The sequence below is a fragment of the Corvus moneduloides genome, chromosome 9, assembly GCF_009650955.1.
Source record: "Corvus moneduloides isolate bCorMon1 chromosome 9, bCorMon1.pri, whole genome shotgun sequence".
In the NCBI taxonomy this organism is placed as follows: Eukaryota; Metazoa; Chordata; class Aves; order Passeriformes; family Corvidae; genus Corvus; species Corvus moneduloides.
In genome coordinates this window covers 15,384,384-15,405,487 of record NC_045484.1, presented here as the reverse complement: position 1 = coordinate 15,405,487, position 21,104 = coordinate 15,384,384, and the positions used below count along the sequence as shown (strand labels likewise).

The 21,104-nt window shown below is 40.3% G+C and overlaps 1 protein-coding gene and 1 non-coding gene across 2 annotated transcripts; one reads left to right on the top strand and one right to left on the bottom strand.

Moving 5' to 3' along the window:
• Window positions 1–9,248: 9,248 nt before the first annotated feature.
• TRNAR-UCU lies at window positions 9,249–9,334 on the top strand. The gene is given in 2 exon segments: window positions 9,249–9,285; window positions 9,299–9,334. It is a non-coding gene; the product is annotated as a tRNA-Arg (tRNA).
• A 1,810-nt stretch (window positions 9,335–11,144) lies between these two features.
• Window positions 11,145–20,996, bottom strand: DNTTIP2 (deoxynucleotidyltransferase terminal interacting protein 2). The gene is made up of 7 exons (XM_032117780.1): window positions 20,853–20,996; window positions 18,376–20,114; window positions 16,722–16,857; window positions 15,945–16,040; window positions 15,419–15,583; window positions 14,181–14,290; window positions 11,145–12,795 (listed from the first exon to the last, which is right to left on the bottom strand). The coding sequence occupies exons 1-7, from the start codon at window positions 20,961–20,963 to the stop codon at window positions 12,702–12,704; spliced, it is 2,451 nt and encodes an 816-aa protein (XP_031973671.1). The 5' UTR covers window positions 20,964–20,996; the 3' UTR covers window positions 11,145–12,701.
• Between the last annotated feature and the right edge of the window lie 108 nt (window positions 20,997–21,104).

The window sequence follows — 21,104 nt, the reverse complement described above, 5'->3', positions numbered from 1 at the left end:
CAAAAGCAAGTGATAATTTTGTAGCAAGTTTATGGAATAAAGGCCACTTGTATTGAAACCTGATTGAAATGTCCCTGACCCTCTGTCTGGGTGTAAATATCTACCCTAATCTCTGTAATTTTGGGTGGGAGCTGTGGTGGCATTTTTTTTGGCTCTTTCATACTGTTTTCCTAGATTCCAAACCCAAGTGATTGCAAACTCAAATACTTATAAAATTAACTACAGTCATACATTGCAATAACAACAACGTCAACATTATCTCCATGGAGGATGTGGCAAAAAATAAGGGGTCTTATCAGTGATTCCTTATGATTTCCAGATATCACTGACTATGGAAGCTGCTTGTTTCACTTTGCTGCAGAAATGACTGGTATTTATTACTAATTTGAATAAACCAAGATACACCTCTATAAAAGTATATCACAATTCTGAACACAGGAAACTAATTTTTTGTGTTGTTAAGTCAATCCTTACTGCCTGCCAGCAGTTTGGAAATAAAAGTAAATGCCCTACAAGAACAAAGGACATTCTTTTACCTCAATGCTAGAATTGAAGAAAATTCACTGCTGATTTAGAGGGGCAGAGCTAACTCTGCACATGCATCACAAAGAAGCCTTTGTGTCTGCTCTGTCTGCACAGAAGACCCTTTGATGTGCAGCTTTTTGTTTCTTCATACTGTAACTTCTGCGGGGTGATAAGTTGCATTAACTTCAATGACTGGTTTTATGAGACAAAAATTGGAAGGAAGAATATGGAGCAAAGACTATGCAAGGATTAGCTATAAAAATCACTTGCTAGTTCAATGTGCTTCCACTATGGCTGTTAAAAAATGAAAAAGTTGTACTGATAGATTACAAAAGTGCAGAATCCAAGTTTGGTGTTCTGTTTTTGAACTAAGTGCAAGATTGCAACATGGTGTTCACTTACACAATATCTAAATTACTTCCAAAACAAATTTACTGTATTTACAGATACAAAGCATATATTTTCCTACATTTGTCAGTCTTGAAGCACTGATCAAACTAATATTCTATATTAGAGTATACCAGTATAAGATGCAGCTGCTTATTTACATAGTTATTTCAATAAAGATTCCCAAGAGTAAATTTTAATGTACTCGGTGTATGAACTTTGCTGTTTTCACTTTCCTTACATACATCTGTTATCTTCAACACATGGTAAATTAAGTCTTAATACGAATTAACCAGATTTTAACTTGGCCAGTACAAGATGGTAAATCTGGGTGAAATAATGAGCATAATCTATTGCAACTAACAATAAATTTGGCAGATCTACAGTTCTGAAAATAATGGTCTAACTGCATTATATAATCACATTAATTATACAATTTTATAGATGGAAAATAAGAACAAGAAGATTGGAGTAAAACTCCAGGTAGTGAAGTCAGAGCTGACCTGGCTCTGCTAGAGACTGGCAGACATATTTGACCAAGTCACTTAACCATGAGTCAGTCTACCTACAACTGGAATTCTGCAATATATTTTGTTTTATAAAACCAGTTGATATCATCAAATTGAATTTTAAAAGGTTAGAAATTACTTAGAAAGTAATAACTAAAGTATACATTTCAGGTAATTGTTACGCTATTTCTAATGACAGCTTAGGTTTCCAACTGTGCACAAACATCAAATTCCTTCTGGTTTTTTTCCATGCTGCAAGCATTTACGTACTGGCATTTAGGACAGGGCCCCAGCTCCGCTGCTTTCACACAGGAAGAGTGAGATCCTCCCTTATCTTAAGGACATCTCTTCACTGACCCTGCATTGTCACTTCTCTTTAGATTACAATAACCCTTCCTCAGGATGTCTTCTTTCCGATCCAAACCTCTTCTGCTCACTGAAAGGACCTGGGCCCTTGTAACCTTCACCCCTCAGTCCCACAGCTTCACTGTCCATCCTGATATGTCCTTGGTGCCCACTCAGACGCTCAGCAAGGAGCAGAAGTCTAAGGACCCGACAAGCCTTGACAGTCTCTCTGCAGTATCCTGGATCCTGGCACTCAGCAAACATCCCAAAACATCACACCACGGTAGCAGATAAATGTTTCCATTCACTACAGATGGGAATCTCCAATGCCTATCAGCTGTCTTTTACTCTTCTTGTTGATGTTTGGCTGAGGTTCAGCTGGCTCTGATGCCTCCCCCAATCGTCCTTGCTCATCCTCATCTTTTCCCAGGGCACCACATTTGTTATGTGATTGCACTTCTGCAGGCAGAGAAGGAGCCTTCTCTTCTTTTGCCAAAAGTAACAATGCTCTCCATCTGATTTCTCTTGATCTCTTCTCTTTTCCTGATAGTACAAAGCCTGCTGACCTCCTGCCACAGCTCTTTCCCCTCAGTTAGCTCCTTAGCTCCTGTGCATCTCTGATCTACATGCTAGTAGCAATTATATCACAAAAAAGCCCCGAGGTCTTCTCTTACTATAAAAATAATTTCAGATTTCTACCTGTGTGTAAGAGAATGCTCATTTTCACAAGAAGTAACTCTGATGTTTCTGTTACTTGTGAAATTGGAAAAGATTTATTTCCCTTTTGGCAGATAGCATGTAGGGATACAAGAGGCCTAAGACAGCAGTGATGTCCTGTTAGTGACATCTTTTTGTTCAAAGGAGACAGAGAATCCACAGGTAACTCCTTTGAAGTACAGGTGCTTGGTGACCTTCCCTGTCCACTGTGTGTGTGAACCAAGAGCTGCTGAGCATCTTCTCTGCACAACTGTGCCTGTGCAGGGTCTGGTGCTCAGTCATACTTCCTTCACACCTGGAGTAAAAGAATACGAGTAAAAGAGTGAGAAGGGTGAAAAACGTGCTTGAACAATTAAAAGGCTATGGATACTGGTCAAAGAGTTGTCAATTCCATAGAAATATTATGGAGCTAAAATCCTCCAGAACAAAGAGCTGGATATCACCCTCACTTTACCTACAAGAAAATGTGAATGGCTTGCATTGGCCATGCTGCAGGGCCAAGACACATCCAGGGTTAGAATTTGGGAATTCTGCCATCCGGTCCATAACCTCATATTGCACAATGACCTTAGCTACAAAAATCAATAAATTCTGATCCAGTTCCATTAAGTGAATATCCAAGTAGATAAAGCAAATTTACAATTAAACCTTTAAAATACAATCCGCGTTTACTGGTTTGAAAGTCCACAGAGGGGTAAGTCTGCTGAAAATTTCCAGTACAGTAAAATCAACATACATTTGAAACAGATTTAGTAAAAACTTGTTGGGGGAAGGAGAAGAGTGTATTTGTAATTCAGGGGTAGATTCTCAGCCTGTGCAATATTATTAATTACAAGAGGGACAAAAGGACACTATTTTAAAATAGAACTGTTTCCGTGATTACATCAGTCAGTATTAGATGGAATACTGAGTCCGTTATGTGTATTCATAACTGAGCAATATTTAATCAAGAATGAAAGCTTTTCATCCCTTTAGAACATGCCTGGCAAGATCCTTCCAGGAATGGCACTGACTACACACATCCAACCTTAGGCACACATCTAGTATCCAGTGATGATCCAAGCAGTGATAGGACACTGGGACCCCACAATACCTTTTAGCTGCCAGGAAAAATAGTCCAGATTGTACTAATGCCACACTGTGGGACATTTAAAAAGAGCAGTGAACCCCATGATACTAACATCCCTCATCAAAGAGACAGGAGTCTGCAGCCATTTCTCTTTCTATCCCAATCAGAAAAGATATCATTCAATACAGAGTAAAAGCTATTTTTCCTCTAAAAGAAAGGTATTGTCAACACTTAAGGCCCAGATTTATTAACCAGGGGCATCTTCAAAAGAAAGGCTGGCAAAAATTACCAGTTTTCTCTGTTAACATGAGCATCATGCCAACTCTGTCCATTACAGAAAGCGAAGCACTCCAGGCCAAATAATATTCTTACTAACATTGATATAACCTTGAAAAAACTCCCCTGCTTGGTTTTGTTCAGATTCAGAATGACTCAAAAGAGAAGTTAACCCAGTGTTTTCACATACAAAACATTCCTGCACTGAACCAGATGACTGCACTGCACCACTGCTTAAACACCACACATCGTTCCCAGAGCACATGGACGAGGACAGAAATGTAAACAGTGCAGGAGAAGGTAAGCGGGCTTTAATTGTTTCAGGTTCATTACCTTCTAATTGTACATTCAAATTCTGGTTTTTAACCTGCATACTTGATGATGAGCAAAATTAATATATTAATAATCTCAAAGTATTGTACCTTAGTATGTATGCTAGAAAAACATTCCTACTCCTCTCCATTATTTTGGAAGTCCTGCGCCCAAATCTGTATACTTGCTGTTGGGCTTCTAATGAAAAACATGCTCTGCTGCAGAGGCAGCACAAATCAGTGTCTCAAGATAACTCGGACAATACGACTGTTTCATTCTCACAAAATGAAGAACTAAGTAAGGGAGCTGAGGAAGCAACTGAGTAAGCAGGGAACAGGAGAACTCTGTCACCCAGGAGAGTTTAGTGACCCTTTTCACAGGAGAAGGGAAACTTGGTGAAAAGGAGCTGAGTCATCTGTGTAGGTTCTGTTACCTTTTGCCATTCACTTTTGAGAAATGTGAAGTGACAAGCAAAATAGATTATAATAAGGAGTTTCCAGAGGAAGTTTAATCTCAAATTTTTTAAGTTACCTTGCAGGTGACTGGCTTGCATAACACCACATGGAATAAGAACACAACTGCTGTCCATATTTGACAGAAAGGAAAAAGCATCAGACTGCCCACAGTCAGCCAGCGCAGTAGTTTCACAGCTGGAATAAAAATCCAGATGTTCAGGATTAAATCACTAGGCCACAGATACGCTTCTTCTCCTGAACTCCACAAGAGGAGCTGAGTTACAGTGTCACCTGCAAAGCTGCAAAGGAACAACTGGACTGTAAATATTCAGTGGCCTAGTGTTAATTTAAATAAATAAAAGCCCCAACGGTTACACTAGATTTCAAAATGTAAGACAAGAACAAAATTTTGCACTGTCAACTTTGTCTTTGATAATTATTAACTCAAGGATGTAGTCTTTAAGACTGCTTTGGCACTTAGGGTAAAGCGATGTGTATTCCCCATAAATCTGAAAATTGAGACAAAAATTTCTTATCACTTTGCTCAGAAAATTATAAATAACATAAAAAGAGACTAGATAAAATTTCATAATACCAAAGAAACTTTTTTTACAAATACCCTAACATGAATAAGAACAAATGCTCACAGAAAAATAAAGTGAATGAAAACATGTATAGGATTTTTTTAGAAAAAAGGAAAGAAAAAAAATAGAAAAGAAAAAGAACAACAACAACAAAAAAAGAGTGGAACCACTCAAAATGGAAATGGAGAACTGCAGCATAAACAGAAATCCTAACACAAGGAAGTCAAAGATCAAGGGTAGGTGTAGTTAAGAAAATTAATTCGAAATGCATTACAGAGGAATACTTAGCACAGAATACAACTTGAGGAAAGTAGGCAAAAGGACACTGAAAACAGCTGCATGAGAAACTGAGAAATGAGAAACGTGAGCTTATTACCAAACCTGATATGCTAATAAAAAGCCTAGGAACACATTTTCAGAAGACATACAATATAGACAGGCTCTCCTTTGGCAGCAGAAATGCACAAAAATTATGCTTCTGAAATACAGAGGCATACAAAATGAGGGAAATGCAGAACTATAATGCACCACTGAAAAGATATTCCTAGCTAACTCTCACTGTGTTAAGCTTTAGAACATGAACAAACTTCCAAGCAGAGGAGGCCCACCAAGCAAGCAAATAATTCTGCTAAGCAAAGTCACAGGGAGAAAAAAGCATAAAATTTTTAAAATATTATTTAAAAAATCATTATTTTTAAGAAAAACAAAACAGGCGGCTTTTTAAGAATAGAATTTCTAAATATAATGAAAGGCATCACTTTGGATATTTTTGAAGGGTGTTTGACACAAATCTTTTGCATTTCTGAAAAAAAACTAAACCAAACCAACAGATCAAATTAACAACAGGAAACGTTGAAATTGTCTTGAAACAGACTTCCATCTCTCTGTAAGTTGGATGTTCTCCACTTTTGGCAGGAGGCACTAGCTGGGACTTCTCCAAATGCCCTGTTGCAGTGCTCTGAGAGATGCTATATGACTGCTTAGGTTTGGCACTCAAAGTAAATGGCTTTGTAGCACCTGATCTGTTAATAGAACTACACAATTAACATTACAATCCCCTGTAAAGATGATTTGGCATAAGTGATCATGTCTCCCCAACTCCTCAAAGGCACTGCCCTTGGGCATTTCTCCTGTCTACCCAAACAAACTCGAGAGGACAGAACATGCATTAGTCCAACAACGACCATAAACAAGAGAATTGGAAGAGGTTCTTAACAGCTTCCTGCTTGCTGGCAGCCTGGCAAACAAATTCTCCAATACCCTGATAGTCACATGGCAATTACAGCCTTCACTGAGGAAAAGGCAGAGATGCAGAAGCATCTACCATGTGAAGCATTTATCTTCATGTTAACAAATAGATGGAAAAAAATTAATCAAATTGTAAATTACCAAAAGAAACCCTCCCTGAAAGAGTTCTTTCTAGTATCCTCAAACCTTGTGCATCCCAGCACTTTTTCCTGACAGACTGAAGAATGCTTTCTCTTGCTGCACTACCCAGGTGAATCATTAGAGCAATAGCATTGTAGTAATCCCCCCTGAAATGTACAGATTTTGTAAGGGTCCTGTTTAGGTAATTAATGCATGACAGCTTTCTTTGACCTCTTGCTTTCAACATGTGCATTAATTACACTTGTTCTTAAAGAAAGGTGATGGTACTCCCAACAAACATCTCTGGCAGCCCTGCAAATATGGAAATTGCCATTTTAATAAATTTTTAAGCTCAAGTCTTACCAAAAGATAATGGATTACCAATGGATATACAGTACATAGCACTACAGTACATTAACAGGAGTTAATGTTGAAACCCATGTTGTAAAAAGTCTCTCAAATATCACTTCAATTTCATAAATAACGTCTAGATTTTTTTTAATCAATAGAAGACTTCTATATGATGATTATATTTTTGGCCTGCCATTGATACACTTCCTGTCTTGTATCAAGATATTCCTACCTCAGTTTCTCCTCCTGTTAAAAATTAGTAAAAAGGCACCTCGTTGAGCTCAGCAAAATTTCTCTGAGTGCCAGTAACTAAAACCAGCACAACTCTATTCCAAGTAACTTCTGCTCCTTGAAAAAGAACATAAAGTTGAAGAGGAGCTAAAATGAAAGCTAGCTTGCAACAGAAGTGGACTTTAGACAGTCCCAGAAGAGGGAAAGTCCAAAGGACTGATCCGGGTCCAGGCGCCAGCAAAGGTTAATCAGATCTGTCGTTTTTGCCTATGACCACATTTTGCAAGTTCGTGACCCGTGAGCTGCCCTGTTTCTCATGCAGTAGCTCCATCTGCTGTCCAAACGCAAAGGTGGACTTTGCACCGGGACTACATTTACAGAGTAAAAAAAGCAAAATTACTTGAATATTTTGAAACATTTCTGGAAAAATTCCAAACGTTTCCCCAGTCAGTCTTCCTGCAGGAATGGAACCAGCAGATGGCTTATCTACCTTTATAAACCAACTAACCAAAATGAAAACATGAGAGGAAGTAGCAATCATATGAGCATCACCATTCTTCATTCTTACAGTCTCAGAACCAGCCTTGTGACAAAAACCAATGATGCTTCTCTGGTTCTTCACCATCTGCAGCCACTTAGTGCCGTGCTGTCCAAAGGTGCCACACTACCAGATCACACCAACACTCACTGCACCCCACAATAAACGTGCCCAGGTGTCCACAAACTACAAGATGTTTAGAGTGATTCTTAGTTACCTAGTAGTGGTTTATTGGAATTGCACAAACAAAAACTTAAGCTTATTATTCAGAAGATCAACTCAGTTCTTAAAAGTAAGATTTCTGTTTCTTTTATACAGTACAGGGCTTTGAGGAGTCAAACTTCCCAGACTTTGCATTCCTTTACCCGGAGCACTATGAGGAGTTCTGTCCATAACAGAACAATCGTGGCAGGACCCAGAGCTTGCAAATTCGACCAGACCTGGTCTGAATCTTGTACTTGGTGTAGCTTAGTGATTCTTGGTTTGTTTACAGTCGGTTAGTGTGGGGGATGTACCTCCAATTTGGTACTCGCTGTAACTACTGAACCCTTCCAGCAACCTCCTTTGCTGGGCAGCAGTGCAGGAGCTATTCAGTCATAAGCCATCTCAAGAGCTCTGGCTTACTGTCGGCCGCAGGCACACCAGCTGGCTTCCCGGGAATCACAGGACACACGGCCGGAGTGCCTGAGTCACCTCGGTTATTCATTACTTGCGATATCTCAGCCCTGGATGCAATGCCTCGGGCATTGTGTATCCGAGTCAGTTTATTTTACATCGGTATGATTAGCTTCTTGGTTCCTCAGATTTTAGGGTGTGCTTATTTACATGTATTTCTCCACTCTTACGGATACGTGCACTTTTAAATTATGATAAAGTGCAACATGAGATTCTCACAGAGTTTTACTGCTCAGGCATCGTTGCCCGGAGCCCTCCTCGGAGGCGGTGCCGGCAGCCCCGCGCCCCGTCGCCGAGAAGGCCGCAGGCTCCGCTTGCGATATACTGGTGGGAAGGTTAAAGAAAAAATAACCTCAGACTCTTGGTTCTTGGGGTTTCTAATGTGCCTACTCATGGTTACAAAAAATAGTATCGCGGACTTGTTTCAGACTATAATTACAGCTTTTATGGAAAAATCTTCTCTTTCTGAATCCACGGGGGAAGGGCAGTGCTACTCAGAATTTACAGACGTTTGGAGGAAGAGTTCCTCAATACAAGGCAATTGTGGATTATAATTGTATTCCCTCAAGCATAAGGATCAATACTGAAAACGCCAGAGTGGGATGACAACACATATCTCATACTGATCACTGATGAAGTCGGTCTTCCGTAAGAAACGAGGACGCAGCCGTGTGGCGAGCGCTGCACAGGAAGCCGTGGGCCCCACCCGGGCCGTGGGCAGCGCTCTGGCAGCACGCAAGGGCTGCCGCGAGACTCGTTTACGTGGCGGCGTGTACGAATAAGCCTGTTCACACTGTTTAAGAAAAACAAAATCGGAAAAAGAGAAGAAAAAAGCCGGAACGTTCGGGGCTAACGCGTGACGGTGCGCGCAGGCTCTATAAGCGGTGTGCGACGATTCCAACAGGTGGCTCCGTGGCGCAATGGATAGCGCATTGGACTTCTAGAGGGTTGAAGGGATTCAAAGGTTCCGGGTTCGAGTCCCGGCGGAGTCGTGTCTTCTCTTTTTCTATTTTTTCCCCGCCCCCTACGCCTTTTGGGCGGAAATCTCTCCCCCGCGCTCTCCGTCCCTTACCTTACCGCCGCAGGTATCCGGTCCGCCGGCCTGGCGCTTCTGCCGTCAGCGAGGCTCTCCGGGCCCGCCTCCCGCCGTGCCTGGCTGACTGGGGAAGGCTAGAAGCGGGCGGCGACAGCGGCACCAGCCGCCATCGCCAAGCACGAGAAGGGCTCTGCTCCGTCTCCTCCCGGGCCCGCCGCCGCCCTCAGGCAGCGGGAGAAGGGCTCCGCTCCGTCTCCTCCCGGGCCCGCCGCCGCCCTCAGGCAGCGGGAGAAGGGCTCCGCTCCGTCTCCTCCCGGGCCCGCCGCCGCCCTCAGGCAGCGGGAGAAGGGCTCCGCTCCGTCTCCTCCCGGGCCCGCCGCCGCCCTCAGGCAGCGGGAGAAGGGCTCCGCTCCGTCTCCTCCCGGGCCCGCCGCCGCCCTCAGGCAGCGGGAGAAGGGCTCTGCTCCGTCTCCTCCCGGGCCCGCCGCCGCCCTCAGGGCTCTGCTCCTGCTCCTCCGGCCCGAGCTCGGCCAGAGCGGTCAGAACCGACAACCAGCCCAGTGGAGCCGCTACGCTTCCAGGACGGAAAGTAATATTACTTGAAAAAGCAAGACTCTCTCTTTCCTGGAGGCACTTCAGTAACAATGGGTCACCGTGATACATTTCTGGTTACTTTCAAGCAACGAAATAAGCCCTCAAAACGCAGTCAACAGAACACCGTAATTAACACCATCTTTTCTGACTTACACATACCTACAGATAGAAGATGAAGAGCCATTTTAAATACAGCAATCAAATTAGGTGGTAAAACAGAATAGTAGCAGCAATAAACAAACCACTTTGATTTTGCTCAGAATGGAATAAATTAATCTGACCATTATTCCTGAATTAATAAATTTGTGGGGTTTTCTTGATAAATTATTTTTAATCCTGCAGGTGTAACTTTCCAACTGTAATAATGCTTATTTAAAAGCAATAAAAGAAAATCTGAAAATGAAACACACGATCAGGCACATTAACCATCACACTCAGTAAAGGCAGAATTAAAAGTTAACACAAATATTTGACAGCCATTAAAAGAAAATACTACTTGCAACTGATAGGCAAAACTTCACGTAAGTTTTTATGTGTTTTCAGAGAAATCTGATAAGCACAGGCAATCACATGGTGCATCTGGGTTTAACTCTCTCCAGCACCTTACACTTGATGCCAATTTCAAAGCCCCCCTGTTTGTGCTTTAATGAAAACCGGTGGTTCAGGAAAGGTGCTCAGTCCAGTGCCTCATCTACCAGAGGCTGAGGCATGAGCTCAGGCCAAGGTGACTGGCAAAGCCAGCCAACACAACCTGCAAGTACCACCCTGCAGCCCTGGGAACGCTCCCAGCACATCTCACCCCGTCTGCACAGAACACGGGCGCTTGCTGGGCACAGTGTGTGACAAAACTGAAGGGATTAGACAAATCAAAAAAAGGAAAGGATACAGAACACAAACCAAATCCCTTTCTAGTTAGGCTGCACACAAAGTAACCTCTGCAGCTATTGAGCAGCCTGAGCAACAGGCACATAGTGTTTTGCTTGCTGTGTGACACCACAGCTTGCATTCTCTTTTAAGGTCCTTCAAAGTCACAGCCTGCTTTTCCAAAGTTGCACTTGAACACCCCAGGATGCAACAGAATTACAACTACTCTGGTGCCTTGTTTTCTTATCAGTGTTCAGTATTAATTTTTTTTTGTATTCCATGTCTCAGCTGGAGAACAAGACACCACAGTTGTTTTTACTGGCTTTTTTATCATTTACAGGGAATTGAGATACTAGCATAAATGTAGTTGCATTAAATAGCCTGTGCATATTAACTGAGACCTGGAGACAGGCGGTTCTACTTGTACTTGTTTAATACTTCCCAATGAATTTGCTTTACTTTGACACCATTCATCTCCAGGCAGTGAAGACTCTTCAAGGACTCTAGATTCCTGTCTGTTTCTGGTAGTAAAACATTATGGTCAACTTTGGGATGATAAAAAACACCCTAAAGGGATCCAAGAAAAATTTCTTTCAAACTTCAGTTGGTGGTCAATATATACCATGATGCTCATTTCAGCACAAATAACTAATCCCTAAAAAACCTACTTCTTCTCAGTAGAAAACTTGATGGTTAAATATTAGTCAAGAACATAGTTAAGCACTTCTTGCTTAAGGCCTGCAACCTTTAAAATTCAGTTTTCTTGTGGTAAGGAAATAATCGACCACTGGTCCTCTGATAGTGACTTCTACACCCTAATCACCCAATCCACCTAAGACAATGTAGTGCCAGTTTTATTTCTTCTACTATCCGTCTTTTCTGCTACAAGGCAGTAACTAAATTACACTAATTGTAACAGCCATAGAATGACCAGGTCATTAAAAACCAACCAAATACCACAGCAGTTTTGAAAATCACAAAAGGTCGTGACCATCAGTAAAGGGGAACTGGGCCGATGACATCTCTGGCTCTATAATGGTAGCAGAGGCCTTCCAGACTCACTCCATTTGTTCACCTTCAGAACTATGCCAGGTCAGCTAACAGACACAATCTGCACACCACACCCTAGATAATGGATGCCAATGTCAAGTTATTTTCAAAAATATCATTAGACAATAATCAAATGGTAAAAATTAATAAAAGCAACATATGACAGTTAAAATTTTAGATATAAGTACTACTTATTTATATTATTTATTAAGTAATATGTAATTTTAATCTTCTAAATAATATATATAATATGTACACACATGAATATAAAAGTGTATGTGTAGGCACTGAATTCCAGGACATTCTCTATACTATTATGGTCAATGTTGAAACAAACCCTTCACAACCAAACCATTTTTCAATACCTTCTATTACAGTGTTGGCCAGCAGCACCTCTGACAAGACATGGAAAAATATGTTCTGGCACACAATATGTGCCAAGATGAATTACAAATATAACTTTAAAATGAATTTACTAATTAACTGATGTAAAGTCTGAAGCCTGAGAAGACCACAATCTGTGAAGCTGTATTTTCTACTCAGATTTAACTATATGCTTTCATATAATTATCTTCTAACATAAATATTAATTAAAATAAAAAGTAATTTAAAAAATCTAAATTAATTTAAATTTAGATACCTGATAATTTCCTAAAGTTTCCTACCAAATTCTCACAGCAAGTATTTCCCTAAACCTCAATATGCACATGACCTGCAATCTTAAAAAAACCCAAACAAAACACCACAACCAAAGCATTCTGCAAGAAAGTTTTATAACAAGTAAGTTGTTCCAGCTTGGTATTTTTCTTCAATTCTTAATTATGAAATTTCTTCTTCTTCCGATTCCTCTTCCCTGCTGCAAAAGCTGCTTTTTCACTCATGATCTCCTGATACTTCTTTTTATTATATCTGAACAAAATAGATAATTTACTTTTAAGCATGGCAAACCAAAGTTCAGGAAAAGATAACATGGACAGTACTCTATGCACATTATTTTCCAAACTGAGTTTTCTCAGTTTTCTGAATGTTTTCTGAATCAGATTCTTTGATTTTATACACTTATGCATAAGTGAAGGGAAATCAACAGTTGGATCAATGATAAATGCAGGTAAATTAGTTTTGGAAGTAAATTCGATTGAATTTTGTCATTAATTTTGATAGGGGGGCCTTCATTGCATATGCTATCATATTTTGGACAGTTTGCTGAAACACTGCTACTGCTCATAAGGGGAAGACTCAGCAATTTTGACAATACCATGAAGAAATTACACCCACTTTTATAGTGCCTTCTTGCCACACTCTCTGTGAGAGAGCTCCCTGCAACTTCATTTCCCACAATAAACCTTACTCTACTCCAGGTTGAAAACTGAGGTGAGGTGAATACTAAACCATGAGCAGGGTATACTTACTGAATGTGAATTGCTAGCTCTGCTAACACAGACTCTTAGGGACCTGCATCAATGAATACAACAGACGCTGGGCAATGAGCACTGCTGAGGTTTTTAAATGCAACACCGAAATCTGGCAAGTATCTACACTAATGCTGAAGTGTATGATTAGAGCCCTTAATTAGCTACCACATAAATTAACTGATCAAATTTCAAATACATTAATTTTTAAAACTACTTTCTAATAAATACCTTGTAAATCAGGTCAAACCAGAAAACTACTTAAGAAATAGCTATAGTAACTTGCCTTCCCAACTTTATATAGTTAATTTACAAGTCTGACAAAATTAAATCTATAATCCCAAATCATGCACTATTGCAAAGAAAACATGTCATTATGTGAAAAGAGAAATGCAGATCAACATCATGTAATAACCAATACCAAAATGGACCAACTACTCCAAAAACTGTAGGTTATGCAGACATTAACCCAATCATAATCTTCAAGTAAGTCTTCTAGCACAATTTTGATTCCCATGACAGGTGGCAGACTGACATATTTATAAAAGGAAATAACAGCAACATTCCCAGAATTACAGGCTGCTCTTTTCTATCAATTACGCCAAGAAAAAAAAATTCGGTCTTTAAGAGTGGCTGCCAATAGTGATGACCCAAGCTGGGTAACACCCTTTTATGAAGATGAAATACACATTTTCTCAGTCTAGTTATCCCCTGTTCCTTAGGCCTTCTAAATGGCAGTACTATGGAAGCATTAAAAGGTTAAAAATTTTTCTTTGAAGTATAAAAAATCACCATACAAGCTGAACAAAACCAAAAAAGGCTTCAGAGTTAAAAATACTCCTCTTTTACATGGGATATTAGAATTGCAAAACTACTTTTAAATACCTTCTGAACTCTGAATCTGCAAGCAGCTCTTCCACAATTGTTCTCTTCCTCTGTTTCTTAGGGATTCGACTATGGTAAAAGTCTATGGGAGAATCAACTACAGTTCCAACCTAGAAAACAAAAATACAGGAACAGCAAGATGTGAATTATTTTGCCATTTTTTTTTAAATCCCCAGCAAAAAGTGTAAAGACACCTACAGAGCAGATGAGAATGACAGTTGCTTAATAAAAGTGCAAATACCAAAATAAGTTAAGTCATGTTTTGTATGCAGAGTCACTTTTGGTGTCCTTGTGTAGTGCAGAGAGGAAGGCCTGAGCTTTAAGACTACAGTTTTCAATGCTGGAGTGCTATATCAACACTAACTCATAAATGAAATCCAGCTTTTAACTTTTAAACATAAGGGAAAGGAAACCTTTATGACCCCCTTAAACCTTTTCCTGTTTCTCCTTCTGGTGGTTTTGCTAGATGACTACACAGCAGCTAATTTAATACAAGGGTTTCATCCTGAAATGCATCACATTTTTTCCAACCAGCATGTCAGTCAGCTCTCATAAGTCAGGTTAATAGTAAAGATACACAGAGTACATGTTTCATGCAGTGAAAATAAACCTACATGGATCTAATTATGTGGAACTCTTCAGTCTAAGTTTTTCTAGTTTCAAAACATACAACACCCTCCACACTTCAGAATGAAGTGGTAATATTCTGAGAAATTAAAACATTTCCTCAAGCATGCTAACTATTCAAAGCTTCCGGACGCCTATTTCTATAGCTTCCATAGTAATTTCTTTATTTATGCAAACCATTTCAAAGCTGAGAGCTACAAGTAACAAAAATTTCAGCTTATCACAAAGGTAGCCATAAAACTGTATTAGCTAGTAAGAAAATAAAAGCCAATTACTTTCTACACACTTGTTTAAAAAGGCCAGTATTTCAAAAAAGCAGTAAAAATCTAGTCCTCCGAGCATTCAAAATATGGATTCTGTAAGGTATTTGTTCACTACTAGGAGATCAGCCAAAACTAAAAATATCAACAGCACATATACATATGTAATACAGAATTGTATTACAGTTGCAAACTCCTGCAAACTCCAGCCAAGTAATCAAAATACTTTAATAATTGAGATATGAAATTACCTAATAATGCCTATTTTGTAGGTAGTTTTTATGTTGATTTATTCTTAAACAGCTGTTCAAAACTTCAGCAGTACAATGCCACCTTCTGCTGCTTCCTTACCTGGAAGTACTTGGGCAGACCATCTCTATCATTCTTCTTATAGAAATGCTTAGGGTCCAATGAAGCTCTCATCTTCAAAACTTTAAGATCATTTTTCAGTTCACTTGTGATTTCTGGGGCTTTCATACCAAACCAGCCATCACCTGCTGTTTTCTCTCGCTCTGCCTAGGATGTAATACCAAGAACAATGAATTTGCATTCAGCAACTAGGATGGGACAGAACAAAGAACTCTTCGCTGCAAAAGATGGATAAAGCATTTAGAATGTAAATATGTACCTTTAAAACACGTATTTTAGGACCACTATTGTAAAGGAGGTTATCAGCACTGCATGAATGACAGATTTGTACTGAGCATATACTGAGCATACCAAAAGGATGGCTTTTCACAGGACAGTTCAAAGAAGACACTAAATTGCAGTTCATCACTCCATTTCCAGTGAGGCCTGGATATGCAAACAGTCCCAGCATGCAGCTTTCTACCACAGCTTGTTTTGTTATTTGAGGCATTAGCAGCTCTTCACTTACCCTGCGCTGTTTCTTCAGCTGGTGAAGTGATTCCCTGTAAGGTGGGACACATTCCTTTCTTTCAAAGTCTGGGGTTATTACACTCTTCTGCAAGAGCTGTTAAGAAATTTTTTGAACATTAGAGAGTCACCTCACTGATACGAATTTTACTGCTTAACTGTATTTACAGAACCTACTGAAGGAATCATGCAAAATCTAAGCATGCATTCTAATGCAATGCACGAGCAGTAGGGATCTTCAAAACAGAACACTAGATAGCAACAGAAAGCAGCTGACTTGCTCTCGAGGAAGTGAGATAGCAAATCCTCTGGAGTAAAGAGGGCTATCATAGATGGGCCGAAGAAAAGAGTCTCAACAAAAATCACACACTCCCTTTACATCAGTATGTGCTTCTGAAATAAAACTGCTGATTTTATACTAGGGACATTACAGACTTTTATTTACTGAAATTCGTTCTGGCTATGGACTAAGTATCTTGTCAGCAGACCTTAAGCTTGTGTATCATTAGGCAAAACTCCAGGTATAATCAACTTTGGTTTATTTTACAAGGTAATGCTGAAATTTGCACTGGTTTTCAGTTTCTGAAAAGTCAGGTATATTTAAACTTTCACCATTAAAACCAAATGTAAAACCACACTTTGGTCAAAAAGAATGCAAGTTCTCAGTGAGCCATAGCAAGGATACTTCTTTCAAATCAAACAAACTAACCTTCCTAGATTAACTTTGATCTTTGTGTTACTGTACTCCCAAATAACTGAATAATTGTAAACACATTACCCGATCCTTCTTCTTCTCCTTCGGTTTTTCAATTACACTTGATCCAGGCTTCTGATTTTTTGCATCAAAACTGATATATAAACCTCCAAGCTTCTTGATATTCAAACCAGGGTCTATGCTACTGGAAAGATGTAAACTAAAGGAGAAATAGTTAATTATTAGAACACTGTAACATGCATGCAGCTAAACCTTCTACTGTCCTCTGAGGAAGATGAACAGAAAAAATATTTTTCTTATTCTTCCCAATTTGGTTCAGTTCTGCAATGATTTTAAGTCTTGTTATCTAGAATATGTAATTTTGAAATGACAAGTGGGGAGGGTGATTCATGCCATTATATGAAGTAAAACTTCTAAATTAAAAAATACCTGTAGAATCACTTCCACAAATCTGTCATATTAACTCTAATGCTGCACTCTCATTTTAGATATTAAATAATCTTCTGTATAACTGAATTCTTAAATTTGCTTAACCTTGCCAGAAGAACTCATGACCAGCATCCTTCTATACATTGACAAGCTTGCTAGCTAAAGAGAAAAAACCCAAACATATTGGTGGTAAAAATACTGGAACTCTTAATGGGAAGTATGAAGAAACTAGAATTCATTGTAGGAATGTTTAAGTCTTTGTCTGTAAAACCACACTAGGAACAAAGTTATTAAGCTTGGATAAGAAAGTGGTTGGATGGTTGCATCCAGAGGGTTCTGGTCAATGCCTCAGAGCCCCGATGGTTCTATGAAATATTTCAAAGTTTGTTTGTTCACATTTGTTTCATTACTTCATTCAGGCAGCCAAAGGAATGCATCCACAAACAATGTACAATGGCTGTTTTTGATGACAAGAATGTTTAAAAGCTATGAACTACAATGGAGAAAGATGGTATTATCTGAAGAGGTACAACAGGTATTTACTGTGGCTTGAATGCTTAATACAAGCCCTTTAACAACTTTCTATCAAACTGTGACTGATGTTGTATAATGCTTTCACACTGAATGCTTGGCTAAGTTTTCTTAGCTAAGACTTCTGGCCTACCTGAAGGTTTCTACTAGCTTAAGACTTATTTAACCAACAGAAATGAGCATTAAGCTTTAAACATATGAAGGGATTTTAGCAGCAGCTGGACTACAAGAACTCAAGAAGTATCACTTCACCTAAATTATTCTGATTCCATGCTAAGTTTCACCTGAAGTGTCACCATCCACAGCACAGCAAGAACCAACACATAAAATTATATACAACTATTTAAAAAGTATGATTTAATCAGGCAATGTGTAAGGAATTTACTGGACCTTTTGTTATCTACATTTCAAGTGGAAAAAAAAAAAATTAACAAAACTGTGACCTGGATAACCAATTCAGTCAGCCTGACCAGTTTAACCCAGTTTCACGTTGTTTTTTAAGCTGAACACATACAAGGCCTCCAGATGCCAAAAAAATTTCCTGTTCCTACTATATACAAAACTGAAAAAAATCCCAAGCCCTCAATTTATGGACCATATTCCTATTTTATAATATGTGCAACACCATTTTCTGCAGCAACATGATAAATGTGTCGAGACTACTCTCTTATATATTCTGCACTTCATGTGCATACTCTAACGTGCATATGCTTAAATGAAATGCAGATTCTTTAGCTATTCCCAGCAAGATACTTACACGTCAACCTTGTTTTTCAACAGATCATCATCTTCATCTTTTTCATCTTCATCTATCAATTCCTCTTCATCCTCTTCCAAATCTGATTCTTTACCTTCTTCACCTCCTTCATGCTTACTTTCAGCATCGCTGTCTTGGTCTACATCATCCAGATAATACTTCTGGCTGGAACTCGTGCCAGGCTCAGTATCAATTACAAAAAGACCTTCAACATGCAGCGAACCGTTTTTAAAAGATTTTTTGAGGGAATGACTTCTCTCATATGACTTTGTGTGACACACATTCTCATCAACTGTATCTATGTCTGCCACATCGCTATTTTCAGAGTCATCACTGTCACTGTTGCTCAGAAACAATGCAACAGAGTCATTACCACTGCTTGATTTTTCACTGCTGTGGGATACCTCATGTTCTTTTGTTCGATCTTCACCCCTGTCTGCACCAATTTCGAGCATCCTGCTTATACCAATGCTTTCAGTTGTCTGTGCAACAGCCACGTCCTTTGATGGGCTGCTCACTGCACTAGCTTGCTTACTCTTCCTCAATTTATCAGCACATGTGACAGACTGCTGTGCATCTGCGTCAGTATCTGCCCTTTTGCATTCTGCAATCTCATTACTTTCACTTGGTGCTACTTGTCCATGGGATTCTAGAAATTGTTTAGGACTCATGCAGTCAGTCAAAGAAACAGCCACACACTCTAATTTCCTCCCCCTCCCAAGTATTTTACTGTTATCTTCTTGTATTTGGTCACATATTGCTTCTGAATGGTCTATCTCAACAGACTGTGTATTTTTTATTGTTTTCTTCACAGGTGATTTAGTGTCACTTTGTTTTGTTTTTGTAAGATGGGATGTCACATCACCTAAAACCTCTTCTTTTGTGTCTTCACTCCGGGTTGCATTAGCACATTTGGAAGCACATTTACTTTCAGGTGAATTGGGTTCTTTATTACTCTCAATGAGGGTAGAAGCATCTTCGGTGTCACAGACAAGTTCTGCAGTAGGTGTAGAATCAGAAATTATTATGGGCTCAGATTTAATGGTGTCCTCAATTAAATTCTCATCTTCTGAAACAAATTCATTTTTTTTCTCAGTCTGCTTAGTATTTTCTGCTTGTGATTTCATTTGCATGCTCCTAGTAATTCGTTTGGTAGTGACAGATGGTTCCACATGAGAACTTAGGCAACACGATTCTGCATCAGAAGTATCTTCAGTCTGGGCTTCACGAACTGTGTCTGGCCACAATTTCTTTTTGCTTTGCCTGCTCCTTGTACTTGTGGTAACATTAGGGACGTGGACACCAGAAACAGCAGAGGAACAAGACTCAGCTTCAGAGACATCATCTTCATCCAGAATCCTACTTAACTTACTTACAAAAGCTGTATTGTCATGTCTTTTTTTATCAGCAGAATCTGGTTGATAAGGAATTACAATTTGTCGCCTTCGTGTTATTCTTACAAACAAGGGTGTCTGGAGACCAGACACAGAAGAGCAGTTTGATTCTGCTTCTGACACATCTCCATCAACCTGTGGTTCTGCAACTGATTGTGCTGACTGAACAGCTGTGTTCTCATTCCTAGAAATCTGCATCTCTGAGCTATCACTGACATCTGATTTCATTTCTGCATGTTCCAACTCTTCAAACTGACATTCCTGAATCACCTCTGGCTTACAAACTGATTTAGTTCTTCTAGTCATCCTCCTAGTCACAGGAGTACTAATTTCAGTGGATCCCACCTAGAAAAGAAGTAAAAAAAAAGTATGGTATTGACAGATAAAATAACTACATAAAAAGAATGCTATAAAAATCATTAAGAAACCTTTCAAATAAACCTACTTAAACTGACAACATATTACACGTCTCTGTGTAGCCCTGTGTGGGAGAAGTCTTAACAAAGCATCCCTTGCATATCTCTCTACTGTCTTTTGGTCAAGGCAGGAAAAGAAACACACACATTCTTCAAGAAATATAAACAAGTATCTCCTAATTCTAAAAAGTTCTGTCATTTATCAGGGGAAGCAAATCCAAAAAAAGAGTTCAGAAATATTCAAAGACTTCCTCAACTATAAACCACTAAATACTATCAACTGTCAAAATGTGCCCCAAAATGGTGTCCAAAAGCAATTTTGCTTTTACGAACAAACTGGCCTCTCAGCAACCGCAAAATTAGGTATGATCTGCTAAATACTATTTTAAGTGACAGAGAAATGCCAAAACATCTGTGATGCAAAGGAAAAAAGCCTACCTTTAACTCGCACCGCTAAATGGCCTAACGACTTCCGGCGCCTGCTGCCCTCCCGCGGGGCCGGCTGCGGCACGGGCACGGCGGGCGGGCGCGCAGACACCGCCACCGCCGCCCCTCCGGGCTCCGCGGCCGCGCGCCGACCCCGCGCTCCGTGCGGAGGCTGCACCGCTCGCCCGCTGCCGCGTGCCCCATGATCCCCCGCCCGCCGCCCGCCCCCGGCTCCGCTCACCTCCGCCGCAGTGGCGGGATCGGCATCGGGATCGCCGGGGCTGCCACCGCCTGCCCGCGCTCCCTGCTGCCGGCGCCGCGCCGCCGCCGCCGCCCGCCTGGTGTTCACCATGTTGCCGCCGCGCCGCTCCCGCCCCTTCCTCCCTGCCCTCCTTCCTTCCTTCCTGCTGCCCGCCCTTCCGGGCCCCGCGGCGGGAAGGCGGGTCCGGGGCAGCGGCGGCTGGGGCGGCCTCGCCTGCTCTGCTCGGCCCGG